We start from the raw sequence: 20,266 nt of genomic DNA on the forward strand, positions 1-20,266 counted from the left end.
CAGTTTCTATAAGTAATAATAGAAATATTAAAAATAATAAAAGTGGTGTTTCTGATATGTAATTTGACTTTCTTACAAAACTCTACTAGTGATTTCAATATCTATGAATGAACAGAATTTAAGTGTAATAGTGTTTAAAAAGTTTTGCAGCGACAGTTACTTGAAAGTAAAGAAAAACTGTTTAAAATTATTTTACTGGTATCTGAACGTGTGTTTCAAAGGTGACAATGTACTTATTTACATGGACATACAAACTTACACTGCACAAGACAAATATCAACACATTACACGTATTACAGTACATCATATTTTAGTGGTATCATTGGTTTTTATTTATAAAATATCTCTAGTATTTGAGTCTTTAGTTTAGTTGATGTAAATTCAACATCAATAAAGTAAATACCGTACTTTTTGGTTCGATTAACCAATTTGATGATAAATTACAACTTGCTATTCAAATATCACTATTGTGTTTTTTTAAAAACAATATTTGTGCCAACTAGTGTCTCAGTCTTTACTTTAGTGCAAAAGGGATCCTCTGGTCACGGAACTGACTATTGTCATGGCTCAATTGGCTCATTAACATTTTCTTTTACTGAATATCAGTTAAATAAGAAAATATCTCAATGAAACAAATTGTGGTGGCGTTCTACGACATAACACTTAAGACATCATCATTTACTTATGCAAAATTTCCTTTTGATTAGCTTGTTAGTGAAATAAGGTACTTAGTGTTGTAATTTTTACTCAATTATTAAAACAGACTCCTTGTTGGGCAACTTCGAGTAATTTGGGGTTGGAAGACAAACCTCAGTGATCCATGTCTCGATTTCAAACTGATCGAGAAGACATTACGTATCGGTGGTCTCCTTCTGTCTTACTGGTACGGCAATCACTGCGGTCTTTCCTTTTCGTAACAGACGTTGATCGACCCAAGTCGTGGTAGATGCGGCACTCCAGGGTCCGGGGTTCGCGTTGTCTCCTCTAGAAAACCGGCATCCATCCTTCATTCAGCATTGTGGTAATGTGGGCGCTGAACTCGGGTCTCCTAATCCGCAATGTCTCCTTAAGTAGTGGGCATCCTTCCTTCCGCGTCGTGGGACTGACATTCTTTTGACGTGACGTCTAATAAATCGATGAACGCCGGCACGAAAAAGTGTCCCACTACGGATGTGTCCTATTTGCTCATTGTACGCATGCGTGGCATCTCTCTTCATGCTCATTGTAGGGCCTACGCATGCGTGACATCTCTCTTCCACTCGATTGGAACGACCATCGATTTGACTTTTCAATCATATTTTCGTCATTTGAATTATTAACGATTTAACGATTGTCCACCAATTTTCAGCACAATCGGTACAGTTATTTAAAAGTAATGTTGAATATCCAAATATGTTTTGAACCAACAATGGTGTTTTACAGTTACACATAATAATTCAAATTACAACCGGGATCTTTTGCACAATGTTTTAAAAAATATTGTAACACATTATAAATAACTTTGGTGTATTTGGGATGCGTATTTGTTATAAAATCGAGTTATAAAAACGAAATATTATTCCCCTACCGTGAACAAAATTTTTATAAATGTACCGTAGAATGGGGTGAATAGAAACAGTGGGGTGAATAGAAACAAAACTTCATAATCATGGTATTGCTTTGAATATTATACATTTATATTGAATTTTAATTGAACTATTATTGCTTTTGTGTTGGCAACACTTTAGACTAACAAGAAAATTATGGTTTGATTGTGTGGCAGCACTGTAGGTTGATGTTTACCCTAGTGTGTCTCTTGAAAGTTTTAAAGATGTTTTCCGACCTACTTTGAACTTCTCTGGTAAGTAAACATATATTCTTTATGCGATATTTATTGGCATTGTAAATACTACCTATAACATCATTATAAAAAAGTAAGGTTTGGTTATTGTTTTACTTTTGACAAAATAATCTCCAAGAATTTTCAAAATTTTCAGGTTAGGTTTTTAAAGTTTGTGGGGTGAATAGAAACATAACAATTCTCTTGTTTCTATTCACCCCACAACAGCAAAATTAAAAAAAAAAATCTAGTAGGCCATATTAATACTATATAAACACCTATTATCCATTCTCTAGTTATTATATACCATCCTAAATAATATATTTCTTGTTTCAGAGTTGCTGTTTAAATATGCCACGGAAGTACAAACCCATTGTCGGAGGCGGTTACAAAAAACACAGCCCTGATCATATAAAAAATGCCCTCTCTGACATTGAATCTGGCATTAGCCTGCGGAAAGCAGCTGAAAAACATGGGATTCATTATAGTGTACTATACAGACACGTAAAAAGAGGCCCCGACATTAAACATCAGGGTGGACAAACTGCCTTGTCTTTTGAAGAAGAGAATTTGTTTGTAGATAGATTGAAAATATGCAGCGAATGGGGCTATCCTATCGACTCTACAACCTTAAGACTACTAGTAAAGGACTTTCTGGATAGTAGGGGGAAGGAAGTAAAAAGATTTAAGAATAATCTTCCCGGTCGTGATTTTGTGGTATCATTTATAAGACGACACAAAGATCAATTGGCAGTGCGAATGTGCCAAAACATTAAACGCTCCAGAGCCGGTGTAACACCAGAAACCATCAACAGTTACTTTGATGAATTGTCAAATGAAATAGAGAATGTGCCACCATCTAACATAATAAATTATGACGAGACGAACCTTACGGACGATCCAGGAAAACGAAAGATAATCACACGGAGGGGAACTAAATATCCTGAAAGGATCATGAACTCATCAAAGGCATCAACTTCTGTGATGTTTGCTGCCGCTGCAGATGGCACTATACTACCCCCTTATGTTGTGTATAAGGCTTTGCATTTATATCAAACCTGGACTGAAGGTGGGCCAAAACATGCAAGATATAATCGGACGAAATCTGGCTGGTTCGATTCGTTCTGCTTCGAGGACTGGGTCCTTACAGTTGCTATCCCATATTTGAAAAAGCTAGACGGGAAGAAATTTCTCATTGGAGACAATTTATCTTCGCATCTGTCATTAGAATCGGTTAAGCTGTGTCAAGATAATGACATAAGATTTATATTTCTACCAGCAAATTCAACACACTTAACACAGCCGCTGGACGTGGCATTTTTTCGGCCTCTTAAAACTACTTGGCGCCAAATATTAGAGGAATGGAAGAAAGGCCCAGGAAGAAATGAGGCAACAGTTCCTAAGGATAAATTTCCTCTGCTTTTGAAAAAGTTGTGTGTCTCCTTGAAGGAAAAAAATGTTATTGCAGGTTTCAGGAAATGCGGGATCGTGCCCTTAAACCGCAATAATGTGTTGTCAATGCTCCCAGGTACTGGAATAGACCAAAACCAGGCTATGATAAACCTTGAAGAATCCACTAATGCTGTTGACAAGATCTTTAAGGAACTCCTTCAAAGTCTTAGGCAAGACCAGACTCCTAAACCAAAGAAAAAAAGGACAAAAGTAAAGGTCCAGCCCGGCAGAAGTGTTACCGTTGATGACTTTGAGGAAGTGGATGGGGAGAATGTAACCCTCCATACTTCACTTCACAGTGACCCAAGCCCTTGTACATCGAAACAGGCCAAGCCAATGAAAATAAATGCCAAGAAAAACAGAAAATTTCTTGATTCATCATCAGAGGATGATTGTGCCTACTCAGTGCAGGACAGCGATGATGACCTAATTTTGATATCTTCAAATTCTTCTGATCAAGATGAAAACACTGGTATCTCCATAAGCCAAGGTGATTACATGGTGGTCAAAATATATGGAAAAACAAAAACATCGTTTAGATATTATGTCTGTAAAGTTAGTTACCTTATGGACAATGGTTTTGTTGGGACATTTTTAAAAAGAGTTCCACAAACCAAAAAGTTCACAATGACTGAAGAAGAATCTTTTGTTTCGAAAAACGATGTTTTCCGAAAACTGTCGTCACCAGTTCTCAATTCAGGTGCTCGTTTTAAAGACATGCTATGTTTTGAGGATGACCTGACTGATTTAACAGTTTATTAATGCTTCAGCCCATTGGTCATGGTAGAGAGTTTTGTTTTGTTTTGTTTGTACATATGTGACAACACCATTTTTGTTAATTTTTCTCACTTTTTACAGTAATAAACCATTATATTGTGAAATAACATTTTATCTACTTATTTCCTAAGAGAAAAATATATATTTAATTGTTTCTATTCACCCCACTTTGGTTTAAAAAGAAACAACCATGGTTTATAACTATTGTTTCTATTCACCCCTTTCTGTGGGGTGATTAGAAACACCATGTTATTATTTTTTTTAATTTTATTGAAACAAAAATATTTACTAATAATATCATACAGTGATAGGGGCACTATAGACCTGAGTTTTGTATATTATTTTTTTGTTTTCAACTAACAAAAAATAAGTAAATTTTTAATCCAAAGTTCAAATTTGTTTCTATTCACCCCGTTTTACGGTATATATATGGCCTCTTGGGTGAGCGATCAGCAGCGTTATCTTCAAATTGTAAGGTTGTCGGTTCGAATCCCGGCAGGTGTGAAATTTTTTTTGTACTTGTAAAAATAAATACGGCGAACGTAACATTTCAAAAGTAATGAATATATTTGAATAATGAATGCAAATAAAAGTAAATTTATTAATTAAATTGTACATTTCAATTCACTCCTTTGTATCCATTCAAAATAGTGATAATTCAATAAAAATGATTCAAATTTATTCATAAAAGTATGCAGAGGTAGATTTTATCATACAAAAGATAGAAAAATTAAAAAAAAAAATCTTCCTCAAAGAATATAATATTTTTATGCCTAAATAGTTTGGTTGCAAAAACCTATTACGGTCTCAGTCTCAGGCCGAATATATTTCATTTTCTTCTGGATCAATCATTTCATCAATGTTTTGTTATGACGTTGTCACGTTAAACTATCGTAGGTAAACCGACATTACAGACAACCAATTCTTTTTTCTTACTTCGTCGGATTTGAATATACTCTCAAATATAAGGCCAATTACTATTGCCTGTATAGCCTAGTCCACATACCTCATCCTCGGACCGTAGTCCGCGGACAGCTAACTGCTGATTGTGATTGGTGCACGTGACCCTCTGACGTCATGTCCCCGTGTCCCAATGTCCCAAGATCATTCGCAATTTTTAACTTTTAGTCCGCAGACGAGTCAGAGATTTGTTTGACTCGCGGGAGTTGAAAGAGTTGGGAGCAATTTGACCTGAAATAAAAAAATTGTTGGTCGCGAAGAGAACGACTTGAGGTTAATGTTTGTTAACATTTTCTTTGTTTTACACTGTGGTTTTACATGCAGACGTCTTGAAAACTATATGAAGATTCGTCCGAAGTTAAAACTGCTTAGGCAATAATTCACATAATATTGTGCCACGTATGATAAAAGCTCAATAATATTATGTTGTAATATTTATTTATTTATTTAACATATTAGCTGTATCCGAATACTGGCCTAATGGATCCCTTAGCTAAGGGATCCACTAAAAGTGCATCGTAGTGGACGCGGCCATCTTTGTGTTGAATCCGAATTCTCACAAGGGATGCCGATGCATCCCTTCACACATCCACTAATTCGAGATTTCTAGGGATGCGACACTCGCATCCACTAACGCGTCCCTACATCCATTAGCTTCGGAATCGGGTTTTATTTTGTTTGTGTATAATATTACTTCAGATTTTCAGCATAAGATTTGTTTAAAACATTATAGGCGAAAGTGATTTAAACAGAGACAAATGAAGACGTTAATAAATATAATAAAAATTCGAATTTAAACTTAAAGGATAATTCAAAACTCATAAGTATTTTTAAAGTTTACAATTTATAAAATGTATTTTATTTGGATCGCTAACATGTATAACATACACGTTACATTATTTTTTAATTGGTAGGTATTTACTATTTACGTTTTGCTGAATATTCGTAGATATCGCTACACAAAATGGCTGCGTGAAAATTAGTACGACTGACAGTCAACAGGTGGTGCTAGCAGTAAAAGTATTCGGATACTATCCATCCATTAGAAATGCGTCCTCTACATTGTGGCTGCATTTGCTAAGGGATGTAGGGATGTGTGTGCTAAGGACGCATCCCTATGTATTCGGATACAGCCATTGTCAAAATTAATGTACAAAATATAACCTACAAACTTAAATTTCAAAACAATTGAAACAAAATAAACTATATGCATAATATGTAAATCTAGCAGACGACTTTAAATGAAAACAACTCGATGTAGACAAAAGAAAATGCCTCGCACATTTACTGCAATCTGGTGTTACGACTGCTAAGCTTCACTTCGGACCAGCAGCATGTAGACAGCACAAATGTGTGCATTCGTTAGAGGTGGGTTGGGACAGCAATTTTCGGTATCAGTCCCATCCTGATACTGATACAGTAATGTACCTAGGTACAAGTCTCTGATACTTCTGTATCAGACGGTCCCAGGAGGCAACAAAGCTCCGCGTACGCAGACTGTGCGACCGGAAGGAGAATCTGATACATTATTTATCACGCCCGGTAATTCTCTACCTCTGTTACTCTCATGCCCGCCTGATACAGCCAGTATCAATCAGTTCAACATTCACTGCAGTTCGTCCTGGCCGTGTATCACCATGTACATTGTTGCGGGCTGTCATGCTTTGTAGTTAGTATATTTATAGTGAAATAAGGAATGGATAAGTGCACGAAAAAGACTTCATTTGTGTGGAATTTTTTTACGGAAAATAATGAGTTTGCTAATTGTAATTTGTGTAAACAAAAACTGAGTTATAAATCATCGACTAATCTGAAGAAACATTTGAAAAAACATTGATATAGTATGCTTACTAATGTACCTATCTGATTTTTTATTTTTGATAAAATCGTGAATTTTTAATGTATAAAAACACTAGTTACTAATTGTTTTCGAAAAAAGAAAGTCCATATGTTGATTACATCTGTTATTAGTGTCAACTGAGAAATTATTTGCATTTTCATAGCTGTTAGGTGCACAAATATAAATATTATATCTTGTATTAATGTACTTTTTAATATTAAAATTTAATTAGTTTTATTATTGAACGAGACGGTGCACGCACTGCGCACTGAGCGTTCTTTGAAGTAGGACAATAAACAAAACGACTTGTAACCAGGGCTGCCACTCTGATATTCATGAAAAACCTAGATAACCTACAAAAAAACCCAGACACATGGGTAAAAAACCCAGATGCGTCTAAAATGCTATCGTTGAAAATGTTTGCGTACTAATTCAAAAATATAAACATAACTGGTTTTAATATAAAACAATTAATTACCTTACAAGACTGAAAACGGTTAAATACAACCAAAACAAGAAAATTACACTGCAGCAAAATGGCTGTATAAGTAATTCTTGGACCAGTACATATCATAAAAAAACCTACAAATATATACATGACAAAACAAACACCATCACTGCATCCTTTAAACCGGTAATTGTTTTTATAAAACTGCATCATGTACGTTAGTCTTTATTCAGAGTCTGATTCTACAAGATTGGTTTGAAGGTTAATTGTTGCATTGGTTTTGTGTTCTGCAAGCCTCTTTGAAGAATGTGTCTAATTTAATATTCGACTTAGCTTCTTGAAAACTAGTTTTGTGTTTATATGTATTTTTGTGTGTGAAACACATAGACTTGTTTGCATTTATCAAACAGATATTGCAACAGATACAGTAGCTACTACCTTTATTATTGTTTTAGGTATAAAAATAATTAAAATTATAAAAAACCTAGAATTGTTGGAATTCATTATTTAAAAACCCAGAAACCCAAACACCATTGGAAAAACCCAGATCTGGGTGGAAAAACCCATGAGTGGCAGCCCTGCTTGTAACAATATCGCTTTGCGCCTCTCCTTCAAGGCTTCAACGCCTTCCCCTGCGCTTCCTCCCCTACATTCTTTCCCTTCTTTATCCCTTATTCGTCGTTCCTGCTCCCTCCCCTTTCACAAGCTCCGCCCAAGTGACCGTCATCTGCGATCGGGTACTGTATTCATTGGCCGTGGTGTTGTTCCAGCTGAATTCAAAACTGATACTAAAGTCTCTGATACTTTTCAAGTGTACTCGTTTGCCGATCCTGATAAAGGCGCGTTTCAGTGCCAAAGTATCAGGTTGATACTTTTCGACCCACCTCTAGCATTCGTCCGCTCATTAAAATATATCGTCGGTCTAATTAGCAAACCTCGTAACTCCCTGAAGACAAATTTTACAAGAGAAGCAAAAAACTGAATAACTTTTTTGTTTGTACTAAATATGTGTTTAATTCATCACATAAAAGTTAAAACACCCTCTGACGTTTGTCAATAAACTCTGTGTCAGTTTTTAATTATTAAACCTTTTTTTAATGGAGTTACGAGGTTTTACAATCATAAATTCAAACTAAATATGGAGATACGAGGTTTGATAAGTTATAAATCTTCTTATTGGCGTAAACTTAATGTTGATATTAGAACAATTTTGAGATGAATAGTTATAGCACTAAATTTATTCGTGTATTATAAAAAAGTCTCTCTAACAATACAAGGGTTATTTCCGATATTGAACAGTAAGGACAGTATACAATACACAACAGCAATATTGTATAGTACATAAAATCAACATTGACTATGAATTCGTTTGAAAGAACATCAAGATAAAACTAGCTTTTAAATACTGATAACTGAGGCAATAAATATTACTCCAATAAATTGTAAAAAAAAAAAAAATTACCCCTCAGAAATCAATGCTTCAGTTTTGAAAAGGAAGGCTATCATAAAATAAGTGATAGTCTGACTCCATAGTTGTTTTCAGGGACTGCAAATGGTCGTATTTAGTTTTCTTTATCTTCAGCCTCTCAGTGTACAGTGCTGGCAAACGATTAAATGGCTTATCAGTAATGTTCTTTTTGAGAATAGGCAAGTTCTTCCACTCTTCTGTGAAACCCAACTTGTAGGAAATAACCCCATCTGGAGTGTACTTAAAGGCTCTGATGTCGGTAACACATGGATCCCCAGTTATTCTGCCTGGTCTGATAGAGCTATACACTTGAGCATGATCAAATTTAAAAAAAAAAACTGTGAGTCAAATAATGAACTTCATATGGACGTGGATTTCTGTGTGCTTCCCTGAAAGTTGCAATGTAGTCAGCTGGAACATTAATCTTCTTGTTTTTCAGCTTTTTTTTTTCTTCGAGTGCATGGAGTCTGCCTCCATTTGTGTGTGTCCGACCTCCAGAAACTTTTTCTTTATCGTTACACACTTTGTCACCGATATCTGTAAGAGTGCATTGGCGATAGTCACATTTCTGTTCTGATAGCAGCAACCATCACTATACAGTATCAATTTGTCGGCATTGTTCCTCAAAGGTAGTTGCGACAAGATGAAGTTGCAAATTATTGTAGCAAACTCATTTGAACCAAGGCCCATCTCAGTCTCGTTCCACAGATAACAGAAGCCATCTTTGGCTTTCAAATCGAAAACAGTAAAAGAAAACAATGAAAGTGCCAATATCGTAAAGAATGTATGATGTTCTACAAGGAATACTCATGAGATCCATGCCGAAATCATTATTGGCTCTTGACATTCTGAAATGAAGAATGGATAGCTAAATTGTATAAAATAGTTTAGACATTACCTCCAAAAACATTTGATATTATGGCCTGTATTACAAAAGTTTGAAAAGTATAATTTATTGCAATAAGTGCTTTGCACGCATAAATAACCGATGGACAATAGTTAAAGTGTGAGATAATAATAAAATGTACCTGCTCCATACGTTCAAACAATATCGAAACAATTAGAATAATATTTTAAAAAAATTAATAGACAGTGCAACAATAACACTGTGTTTGTTTACTAACAAAATGGAGTTACGAGGTATGCTAATATGCAGAAAATCGACAGCTGGAGATAAGAGGTTTTCTGAAAATAGGATTGTAGCCCATAGGGATTGTTTATTGTTATGATCTTTGGAATGGTAATAGAACACATAACTGAGTATATAATAGTACCAAAAAACAATTTTTGACAAAAAGTGGAGTTACGAGGTTTGCTAATTAGACCGACGATATAAACAAAAACAAAGGTCGACTATCGCTACCACCTCATGAATGAATAGATATCGATATAAATCATATTTTATAATAATAGATAAATTGAAATAACAATCGATCCTAAAAAAATGCGATATATATCGTTTAGTTTGCCCCACCGCCACATAGGCGCTACGATCGCTCTGTTCCCAACCCGACCTATTGACTTGACCTTCTATAACCCTTATTGTTCTATGCGCGGACCACTATCCGAGGACGAAGTATGTGGACTAGGCTTATCACGTCGATCTTGAAGTATAATTCGTCAAGGGCGGTCACTACCTCTTCTCAAACAACGTAGTGCCGACAAATATTTAATCATATAAATATATTAAATCTCTTAACTCCTTTACCTTAATCTTGAAGTTTTACGACGATCTTTCCATTTAGCTTTCTCTATCTTCTGGAGCTTAGCTATAATGAGCTCGGACGAAAGTCGAACAAAAACTGACTTTCCAAATTTCAAACAGTTCAATATTCTGTGTCCTTGGCCCTTGCTCGGCGATATATCGCTCGAAATTGTAAAAAAAAAAAAAAAATGTAAAAAGGAAAATTTATTCCACATCTAGCTGCCAATGAATTGTGATCTATTAAGTGTTATATCGTAGAGACGATACAGAATTGTGGTAACGTAATTTTTCATTGGTCATTACCAAACAAGAAAGTAATAAAATTAAAGTACATATAAGACAAATTGAAATACTCATAGAAAAAAAAATTGCAATAATTACCTTTCATAATAAACAAATAAATAAAGCAAAGATCTCTAACATAGAGAGGGAAAATAAAACATGAGAAACCAAAATCATACTTCTATGGGTACTTTCCAAAGTACCTCAATAATAATAACTCAGAAATCTCCTGTTTTAAAAACGAAATTGGTCTGTAATTAAAATTAATCTTGTCTTTAGTTATTACTGTAATCCCGATGGCCGAAAGCTGACAGGCTCTCTATTGAAATCCCACCCTCTGTCTGCTATATTTTCTTGCCATGTGTTGACATCAACCTTAAGAGTCTCGTAGTTTAGTTCACAATGCCGTCACCCGCGGTCTTGGCTTCGAGACCTGGGCGGGGCCTAGTGGGAAGTGGTTGTGTGTGGGTATGTTCCGGTGGGCGCCAGGCTAACACAGTCGTTAACCAATGGTTTTGGGCGTGGATACTTTCTGCCCCGGCGTGGACCACTAGGCCTTCGGCTGTGATTGAATTTAAGAGGGGTTTTTTCGTAGAGCTAGTTATCCAGTACTCTCCTTACACAATATAGTACACTGATCCCTAGCTGGAGGGGGCGAACAACACTACGGAAGAATACAATTGATCACGTTACTGGGTTTTATTCGGGGCTGACCCCTTTTGCGCTGTGAGCACTGAATTACACGTTACAGTTCACACAATTGGAGAGGCACTATACTTTACATTATACACTTGAAAGTTACACCCTTACGCCATTTCCACCCATAGCAACGGGGGGAAGGGGGGGTGATTGGGGCGGCCACTCCCGTAAGCTTAGTTCTTAGCAGCGGCCGGGTCACTTGTGTGAGCCGCGGTCCATGTTAAATTACTTATGAATGCCCCTGAAATTAGCATTGGCACTTGTGTGCGCGATGTTATTACTTGTAGTAAATGGGGGGTGGGAGTCTGCCCGTACCGTAAATGAACGCGGACGCACACGGGAAGCTGAAAAGGAAGGTTTGGTTAGTGACTATATTTACCAGTGTTACTTGGTGGTTGCAAAGCGATGATGGCTTCCCGTGGCACTAAGGACGTCCGACCCGGTGCACGAGTAGTTCGATACTGGCGTGCTAGCCTTGGCGCGGGGGAAAGGTAGGCTGATCCCGCGCACCAAAGTTCGCCATTTACTGTTATATTTATTTAAAGATAGCTTTGACGTCGTCTGGCCGACGACCACCCCAGAGCCCGACCTGCACCCGCCAGTATACGCTCCCGCTAACGGAACACACCCCTGGCCATGGCCCACCCGAGTCAGGCGAGCCGAACAGCAATTAAAGGCAAAACCGCGGAAACCTGAGTAGACAAGAGAAGAACCGTACCCATTCCTCCTGAAACATTAAATTAGGATTTTAGCGACAATAAAATCTCTTCCAGACACACCCGTTTGGAGTCTAGCGTAATGAGGTCACGCCTGGCGCGAGAGAGGCCGAGCCTCCCTCGGACGCCATGCCAGTTCGGCAGTTCAGCGCAGCTCACGGACCGGGGCGGACCTACGTCCCACGGAGAGGCAACATCCTTTGTCTACATTGAAAGTAACGTCCGGTAAATATAGTCTCTAATTAACAAAACCCCCTTTATTACTTAACCTCTCCGTGAGTACCCGGTCCCTTTTTTCGGTCCAGGACCTAATCCGGCCGCATCAACTTAAGGACACCCCGCACCACACTTGGTCAACGGGGCTGCTCTTCAGCATACGGCACGGGCCGTCTCCCGCAACGTACAGAACTTTATTTAAGGTCACGCGCACGGCGCTGACCACAAACCCGCAAGGGAACTTGGACAAACTTAATTGCGGTGCGTGTTTCACCACAGTGGGCACAACACCCGCGCCGAGACATTTGCATACGGGATTGGCCGTCTCCAATCGCCCACCCCCTTAATTCAGTGTATTTTTGTATCCCGTATTTTGTACTGCTAACTTACGTTACCCGAGTAACGAGTGCCACGTAACTTGTGCGCGCCCCCTTAATCCAGTGTATTTTTGTATCCCGTGTTTTGTATTGCTAACTTACGTTACCCGAGTAACGAGTGCCACGTAACCTGTACGCGCCCCCTTAATTTAGCGTATTTTGTGTCCCGCCTTTGTGTTACGAAATTACGTTACCTGCGTACCCAGTGAGACGTCTGAGACATAACAGCATCCGAGGCCACGTAACGCGGAACACACACAATACGGCGCCACGGAATAACAAGTAACAACCCCCCGGGGACCTCTGTAGAGTGTTGTATTGTGTACGACTCGCTCCTCTGAATAAAAGGTACGACACCACCACCTCAACTCCACGTCTCTTATTTAAAATCATCTCACGCAACACCGCCGCCGGCCCTAGTGGGCCACGCAGGGGCACATAGATCCACGACCCCAAATTCACGACTAGAAACGAGCTAGTCTGGCGCCCACCCGGACAACACAGATCAAGAACCGCCTTTTCCCACTAGGAGCCACACCGGGACTCGAGCCCGAGACCCCGGACGACGGCAGCTTAAAGAGATCATAACCACTACAATGTGCACACAATAATTACTAAGGCTTAATTCTAATGGCGGAAGGCCTATAATAATCGTAGTTACATTAATTGTATTTAAATGTACTTAAAAGGAAGGAGAGTCATGTTGGAGACTGTTTGTTAGCTAACCAACTACTCCAGCAGTTACAGACAAGTTAGAACGGGGGGGAAAATGATTATGGAAGAGTCATTTAATTAGTTTAGGCGGAAGGCCGCAAAGGGAGCACTTGCTACGTGTGATTTCAAGTTCCCCACGGAAGCAAGTGGCACACTCCTACGACGCACTTTTCTTGTGAAGAGTTTGTAAAAGTTAGGGTAATTACTGGGCTCCCTTAATTACTCGTCTTTACGCGAGGGGCACTCGAGCCCTCAGTAATTACCGCAATTTAACTTTGTGGTACGGGGTGGCGGGAAGCTCACTTGACTCCGACCGGGTGGTTAGGGGCGCGCTTCGTTAGCGGGACTAAGTACGGGCGGTCGCAAGTCGGGCTTGAAGACGGCCTCCGGCCGGACGATGTCAACATTTGTGTGTGCTCCATTCTTACTCTCACTTCCTCTCTCTTCCTTTATCAATTTTTTTTCTCTTTCTCTCTCTTTTGAACTTACACGTGCAGTGGTGCTCATATTCACCATTGTGTTCTCTCTCACTACTTACCATTTTTTCTCTTGCTGGATGATCATAGCAAATTTTCACCCCATACTGAACCCTTCTCCAATACAGTCCCAACTGCTTTCATGCTAACTGCTTCATTTGCAATGACTTATCTTAAAAATTTAATCCATGTATTACCTACATGGTTAATGAAATGATGTCATACCTATTTTATTCTTATTCAAGGGACTAGTGAACTAACTTCTCTGCTAAACATTTTTATAGTTGGAATATTATGAATTTCTCTTTCCTACAACTTTCAATTACATTTGTATACTACCGTCATCCATGGAAAGGAATTGTTTTTTTTTTGTTGTGATATAGCGTGGAAAAAAATTGATTATTTTCAGTGAGGCTTCAGACAGTCAGGTGTGTACTCGCTGTTTTCCAACATAAAATAAGTTTCATTAACCAAGTGTAAATTTTGTAACTTGAAGTGTTGCAATTGATACATACAAAACGAGCTGCATCTGACCAGTGGCATAGCTAAGGGAACTGGCGCCCCTGGCCAGACTTGAAAATGGCGCCCCCTCATGGATTAAAATACAGGGGGAGGGGGCGAGGGTTCAGTAACCGTGAAACCGTCGTTGTGGCGCTCACCCCCCCTCTCCTCCAGCGCCGGCGGCACTGGCGGGGGCCATCCCTGCCACCCGCCCCCTAGCGGGGACGCACCACAACGCCGAAATACCACAACGCCGAAATGCCAAATTGACCAGAACTCCGACAGCTAGAAAACTGCTGTGTACCACAACGCCAAATTACTACAACGCCGAAAAATGTCATTTCAGAACTGCCACAAAAGTTAGGTTAGGTTAGACTACGTTAGGTTAGGCTAGGTTAAGTTGTCGTAGGCTGGTCGACTAGTCCCTGACACTGCTGCTGTTCTGCCGGCTACTCAGGGTTCGGTAGAGGGGGGTTCAGGCCGCGTGGCCGAGGGACTTAGTCTCCAGAGATGAAATGAGAACAACTCGACTAAAGTTTGATGGTCCTTTATACTCAAGACACTGAACACTTTACATGGGGCTGCCGCGTTTCCGCCTGTGACTATTTCTATGTGGGTCGAAACCCGGTTCCGCGCACTAATCTGGTTAAGAAAATTACGGGACATCCCGCCCGTGACGACTATTACTTCCACAGTAAGAAATATAATTCTTATGACCCGCGCGCGAAAGGATGTCTGTCTGATGGTACAGCACACTGGCCAGAAAGAAATGAACAGCACAGAACCTATGACGGCGAATGATCAGTTTGAAAATGAACCACGACTCGCCAAAATTGAGAGCAGAACACACGTGCGTGCTAATGACAAGATGAGAGCTCGCGACTGAATAGCAAATTAACAAGCTCGACTGCAAGTTGAGAGAACGTCTCCGCACAGCAAAAGTCTAGAACTTCTGTTAATACCGCGCCCGTTTTTCTCATCGTCCCGGAGCGGCGTCACCAACACGTCCGTCGCCTCTCGTGCCGGGTCCACGACTCCTTCCCCCAACCCTGCCGCGCCTGAGCGCCCGCGTCTCCCCCCCTTCTCCGCGAGCCCGCGGGAACACGCTGATTGGTCACAGGCGGAAGCCACGGCCTTGGCACCTGGTGAACAATTAAAACTTATAAAATACAAAACCCTTCAATACAAAAATAATTAAAATAAAATATAAGCAAAAATATGTACAAAAACGTAAAACAAAAATATATTTACAATAAATAATATGTCAAATCCTGTATTGAAAACAAACGTCGCACGTCACCGTCACTTGCGTCGCACAACACGCTCAAGAGATGGCGCTGGCGAGGCATAACGGCCTGAAGGAGCCGGGTAGACACTTGGGTCGACATCAAAGTTAGGTTCGGTTAAATTACACTATGTTATGTTAGGTTTGATTGTGGTATTTCGGCGTTAAGGTACATTTAAGAAACACACACAAATTCATTCAGTTGTTATTTCGGCGTTGTGGTAACGACCCCCCGCTAGCTACGGCACTGCGTCTGATGCAGTGTCCTGTGTCCGTGCCGGAGCCAGTGCTGTTGGACAGGTGGTGCTGGGGCAGGACCCGTCGCTACGCGTGGATGACGACTGCCCGTGGGACATAAACATCGAGCAAAGAGCGACGCGGCACGATCAAGGATCGGAAACAGTCACAATCACAACCAACGTCGCAGGTCAGAGAGTGTGTCGACGTAGCCTGCCGTCACTGGGTTGCCTGCTCGCCCCGCTGTGACTTAGCAATTTTCCCGGCATGTGACAAAATAATTGATGCACCAGCTCCTTAATCCTTTTTTGACAGTTTAAAACTGGTTTCCTACAGTTTTCTTTATGTAAAAATTAGAGAATGGGAATGTACAACAAGGGTTTGAGACAAGTCAGGAAATAAAGCAGATTTAAAATCGTAATTAATGCAATTACTGAAGAATCTTATGTGCCACAAAAAATTTTCAAGGGCTGCTGCTAATTTTTAATTATTTGAATCACCGCTTTATTGTGTTATATTATCAATTCAATAGAGGTGATGTAAAGGGTTTTGTTTTGCCTGTTTTGTGCATGTTAGGGCAAGGAATAATGATTTTGCTAGGTCTGACTCATCTAATTTATGTACTCAGTGCCAAGTTGCTTGGAAATTATTTTAATCATGAGCTTAAGATTTTCAGTGCTCAGCAATGGGCGCATAAAATTAATTGTCTGCTGAATTCCATTTATTCGGAGAATCTGCCTTTGCAGAGAGAGAGAGAGATAGAGAGAGAGAGAGAGAGAGAGAGATAGAGAGAGATAGAGAGAGAGATAAGAATTGCTTCAGTATGTCAGATATAAAGAAATCTATAATACAACAGTGGCAATGCTAGTGTGATAGCACTGATGATGTAGGAGTAGCTATCAAGTTCTTTGTAATGTGGGTTCTACGAAAAAGTAGGTAATTAGAATTAAAATGTCATATAATAGCAGGTAGGCTAAGTTTTGCCGATTCCATCACCTCTGTTATTCTTTATATTAGCTCATGATGCAGCACCTGTTAACCAATCCAGTGCTCTTTAAGGGAGCTGTGAGACCTGGAGGGAAAACAAATCTGAGATCTTCCAGGTCTGTGATAACAATCTCAGCTTTACTTAATTATAGCATGATTATAATAACTATATGGTCTAACGACAATTAATAACACATTATTTAACGAACACAAATTTATGTCCTATATGTTGTCCTAAGTTACAAGTAACTTGATATTTTCAATTTTGATTTATAATAGATAACATAAATACAATCTGTCTAAAAATCTGAAATACCATACTAAAGCGAATGCATTGTTCATGTTACTAATTAAATGTAGGGATACTGAAATTAAAAAAAAATTGTGATGTTAGGTTTGAGAAACGTGTGGCCATGCTCCAAAACTAATAATTAATTATGTATTTGTATTCTATTCAATTTCAAATAATGATACTTGGAAATAACCAATATTCAGTTGTATTTTAATCTTCAGCAGTTTGGTGATTCTTGGGTGATAATCGACATTGAGGTTACTAGTATTTGTTGTACAACATAAACGTGTACACATCCAGTGAGTGTCGTGTCTTGCGCCTGCGCAGCGCCGCCGCGGGTCGACGTGCGCGGGTACACGCTCCTGCCCGGTCACGGGTACTACAGGGTGCACCGGGTACCCGCCACGTGGGAGCAGGCTCGCCAGACGTGCGCGGACGAGGGCGCCCACCTGGTGGTCCTCAACAGCGACGCAGAGGCGGCGGCAGTGCGGGGACTGATTGGCGGCGTGCACATCTCGGGTACAAGCGACGACTGGTACCTGCACGCCGGCTTCCACGACCAGCTCCAGGAGGGCAGCTACGTCACTGTCCTGGGTGAGTTCCTGCGGCCCCGCGCTGGGACCTGCCCCTCTGCTTCTGTTTGCCACCAGACACATTACAAGTGAACCCTTACACTTCGACAAACCATTCCGATTATAAAACAAAACATTTAATGTTCCAGTTGAACAATAAAACTAATCAAAGTACACACTGAAGGTTCTTGTATGGCGATTAAAAACCTGCTAAGAGTCTTACACTTGTCTAACTCTCTACTTTATTCTTTATTTCCCTTCCCCTCTTTGCCATCGAGGGCTCTACTCCTGAATCTTTCACTTTTAATTGCGCTCTAATGATTCATCTTCTTGAGCTAACTTCCTGCCTGCGAAGTTTTGTTTTAAAACTATGCAAAGTGGTTCTTTGTGAAATAGGTACAACAGCTTTGTGTACACATCATATTGACTGAATATTTCTAGTTCAACAGGAATGTTGTTTGGATAATATAATAATATCTACACTATGGTCGTCCAATATGGTGTGGTGCAAATCAGCCCAAATTTCATCTCTGGGTAGGTACCTGTTTTCACCCAGGAAGTGGTTCAAAATTTAATTTACTGTCAACTGATAAAAACAAAACTGTACCTTGCATCATAAGTGGGAAAAGAAGGGAATATTGAAATGGTACTCGGGATGCCGCAATTGAAACGTTGCTTGTTAACGAAGGGCAAAGTTATCTAGAGGATGGTGTTGGAACCACTGCCATATAATTTGAGATTAATATGTTCACATTTTCCCCAACTAACGATTGTAAATATGACTGCAATGTAGGTACTTACCCCTCCACTGCTGGAGTGATTACAATATAAGGGTGCTTGCTGTTTAAGTGTTGGCTACAGCTTTCTTTCCAGTAAAAAATATGTGAAGTGTACGAACGTATTGTGCAATGGAAGCACATCTTTCTCTTCAGCGTTAATGATCACCCTTCGCTCAGTTCAAAGCACACACATGGCTTATCACCAGGGTGTTATCTGGATCACTGAGTTACTCCGTCCCTAGTGTCCAGAAATGTCATGAAGGTTTCTAAAACTTCAAGAATTCTCAAATCTTTAAAATTTTGAATTACTAAGGTATGCTTCACATAATTGTGAATTAGTTTTAGATGTTGCTTGGTTTGAACTTATAATGTGTGATGTTTACTTGAAGTGCAGTTTTTTCTGTGTTTTTACTCTTTGCTAAACAAACCATACTATTTTTTCTGAGTGGTAATCAAGGAATCAGTGGCAGACATTTACTGCGTTTTTCCTCAGATTACTTGTTACAAAGAGGCTGGGGCGCAACAACAGGGGGGGCAAGGGTATTTTGCCCCCCCCCCCCCTCAGAAACCTTGAAGTGGGGGAAAATGGGGGCAAAGAAAGTGCTGTGTAATCAATTTTTAGATAATAAAACTGCTTAAATAGCACCATTTTCCACCTTGACGCCGTCCCCGCTGCCTGTCCTGAATTTATTCTAATTAGAATGTTATAAAGGAAATTTAGTCTCAAGGGAGGGGTTCTTTGCCTCGTGGCTGCAGGCAGGGACGCGTCGACAAAGGGCCCCCTGGGCTGTTATGGCCTCCCAGGATGCCGTATTAGTAAAATACACACATGAACTTGATTATTTTACTACGGAAACACACATTACAGAACTTCTAGTCGCACAAGGCACTTTCACGCAACTGGCCGTATTGTCGTCAACCTCCAGTCCGCCCACAAGGCCCTCAATTGGCGGCACTGATTAACGTCTCACGGGACTCCGAGGACTACTCCATCGAGGGGTGCAGGCTAACCTGAGTTATGGTGGCGGCGAATCGTGACGCAGCAAGACTGGTGCCTGGCACGTGATAGTCCGTAGAGCACTCAATACGTGAATATACTAATATCTGCGAGAGTTTACAAAGAACACTGAATTATATTTAGACGTAATGATGACGGCAAACACTAATATTAACACGGTAATTAACACTAAAGTCCTTATGAGCGTACCCCGGAGTCGGGGTTGATTCGGCTCCTTTACTCCTGATCGTTATGTGACACGAGGCTGGTACTCGCAGTGGCGTGTGCCACGTTTAAGTTGGGGATGGACGCGATGGGGCCCAGCGTGGCCTCACGTTCGCGACCGTCGCATGTCCCAGGGATTGATGCTTTCGTAAGCTGGTTTACGCGTTTGGCACAAAGCCGCCCTGTGTGGGCAAAGTTCTAATTCCCCGTGGGGGGATCTTATAGCGTGAAGCGCATGCACTACGGCGGGTGATGTGATCGCCCCCAAGAAGTAGTCCCTGAGTTGGGGTGGGGCCTGGTGTGCGCGGCCCCGTCGGTCGCGGGTATTCTGGGGCTCTGCTTCGAGCGGGCGGCTACTATCCAGGGTCCTGGGCTCCCTGTCACCGCTCGTCTCCCTAGTGGCCTGGTTGGTCGCAGTGACATAGTCGCTCAGGTGTGTGGG

General features: G+C 40.2%; 2 protein-coding genes across 2 annotated transcripts in view; both read left to right on the plus strand.

The window, feature by feature from the left end:
* Positions 1-20,266, plus strand: part of LOC134534244 (hemolymph lipopolysaccharide-binding protein-like) — a 32,205-nt gene that overhangs the window by 2,073 nt on the left and 9,866 nt on the right. Inside the window, exons 3-4 of the mRNA XM_063372529.1 lie at positions 16,036-16,162; positions 17,579-17,845. Of these exons, the coding sequence (XP_063228599.1) occupies positions 16,036-16,162; positions 17,579-17,845 (394 nt within the window). The remainder of the gene's footprint in view (positions 1-16,035; positions 16,163-17,578; positions 17,846-20,266) is intronic.
* LOC134534240 (uncharacterized) lies at positions 1,600-4,152 on the plus strand. Its single transcript, XM_063372525.1, has 2 exons — positions 1,600-1,840; positions 2,156-4,152. Exon 2 carries the CDS (start codon positions 2,171-2,173, stop codon positions 4,031-4,033), a length of 1,863 nt encoding a protein of 620 aa, XP_063228595.1. The 5' UTR covers positions 1,600-1,840; positions 2,156-2,170; the 3' UTR covers positions 4,034-4,152.

The sequence above is a fragment of the Bacillus rossius genome, chromosome 7, assembly GCF_032445375.1.
Source record: "Bacillus rossius redtenbacheri isolate Brsri chromosome 7, Brsri_v3, whole genome shotgun sequence".
NCBI lineage: Eukaryota > Metazoa > Arthropoda > Insecta > Phasmatodea > Bacillidae > Bacillus > Bacillus rossius.

Excerpts from the sequence above, each read along its gene's own strand:
- LOC134534240 (XM_063372525.1), top strand. The coding sequence starts at position 2,171 with ATGCCACGGAAGTACAAACCCATTGTCGGAGGCGGTTACAAAAAACAC.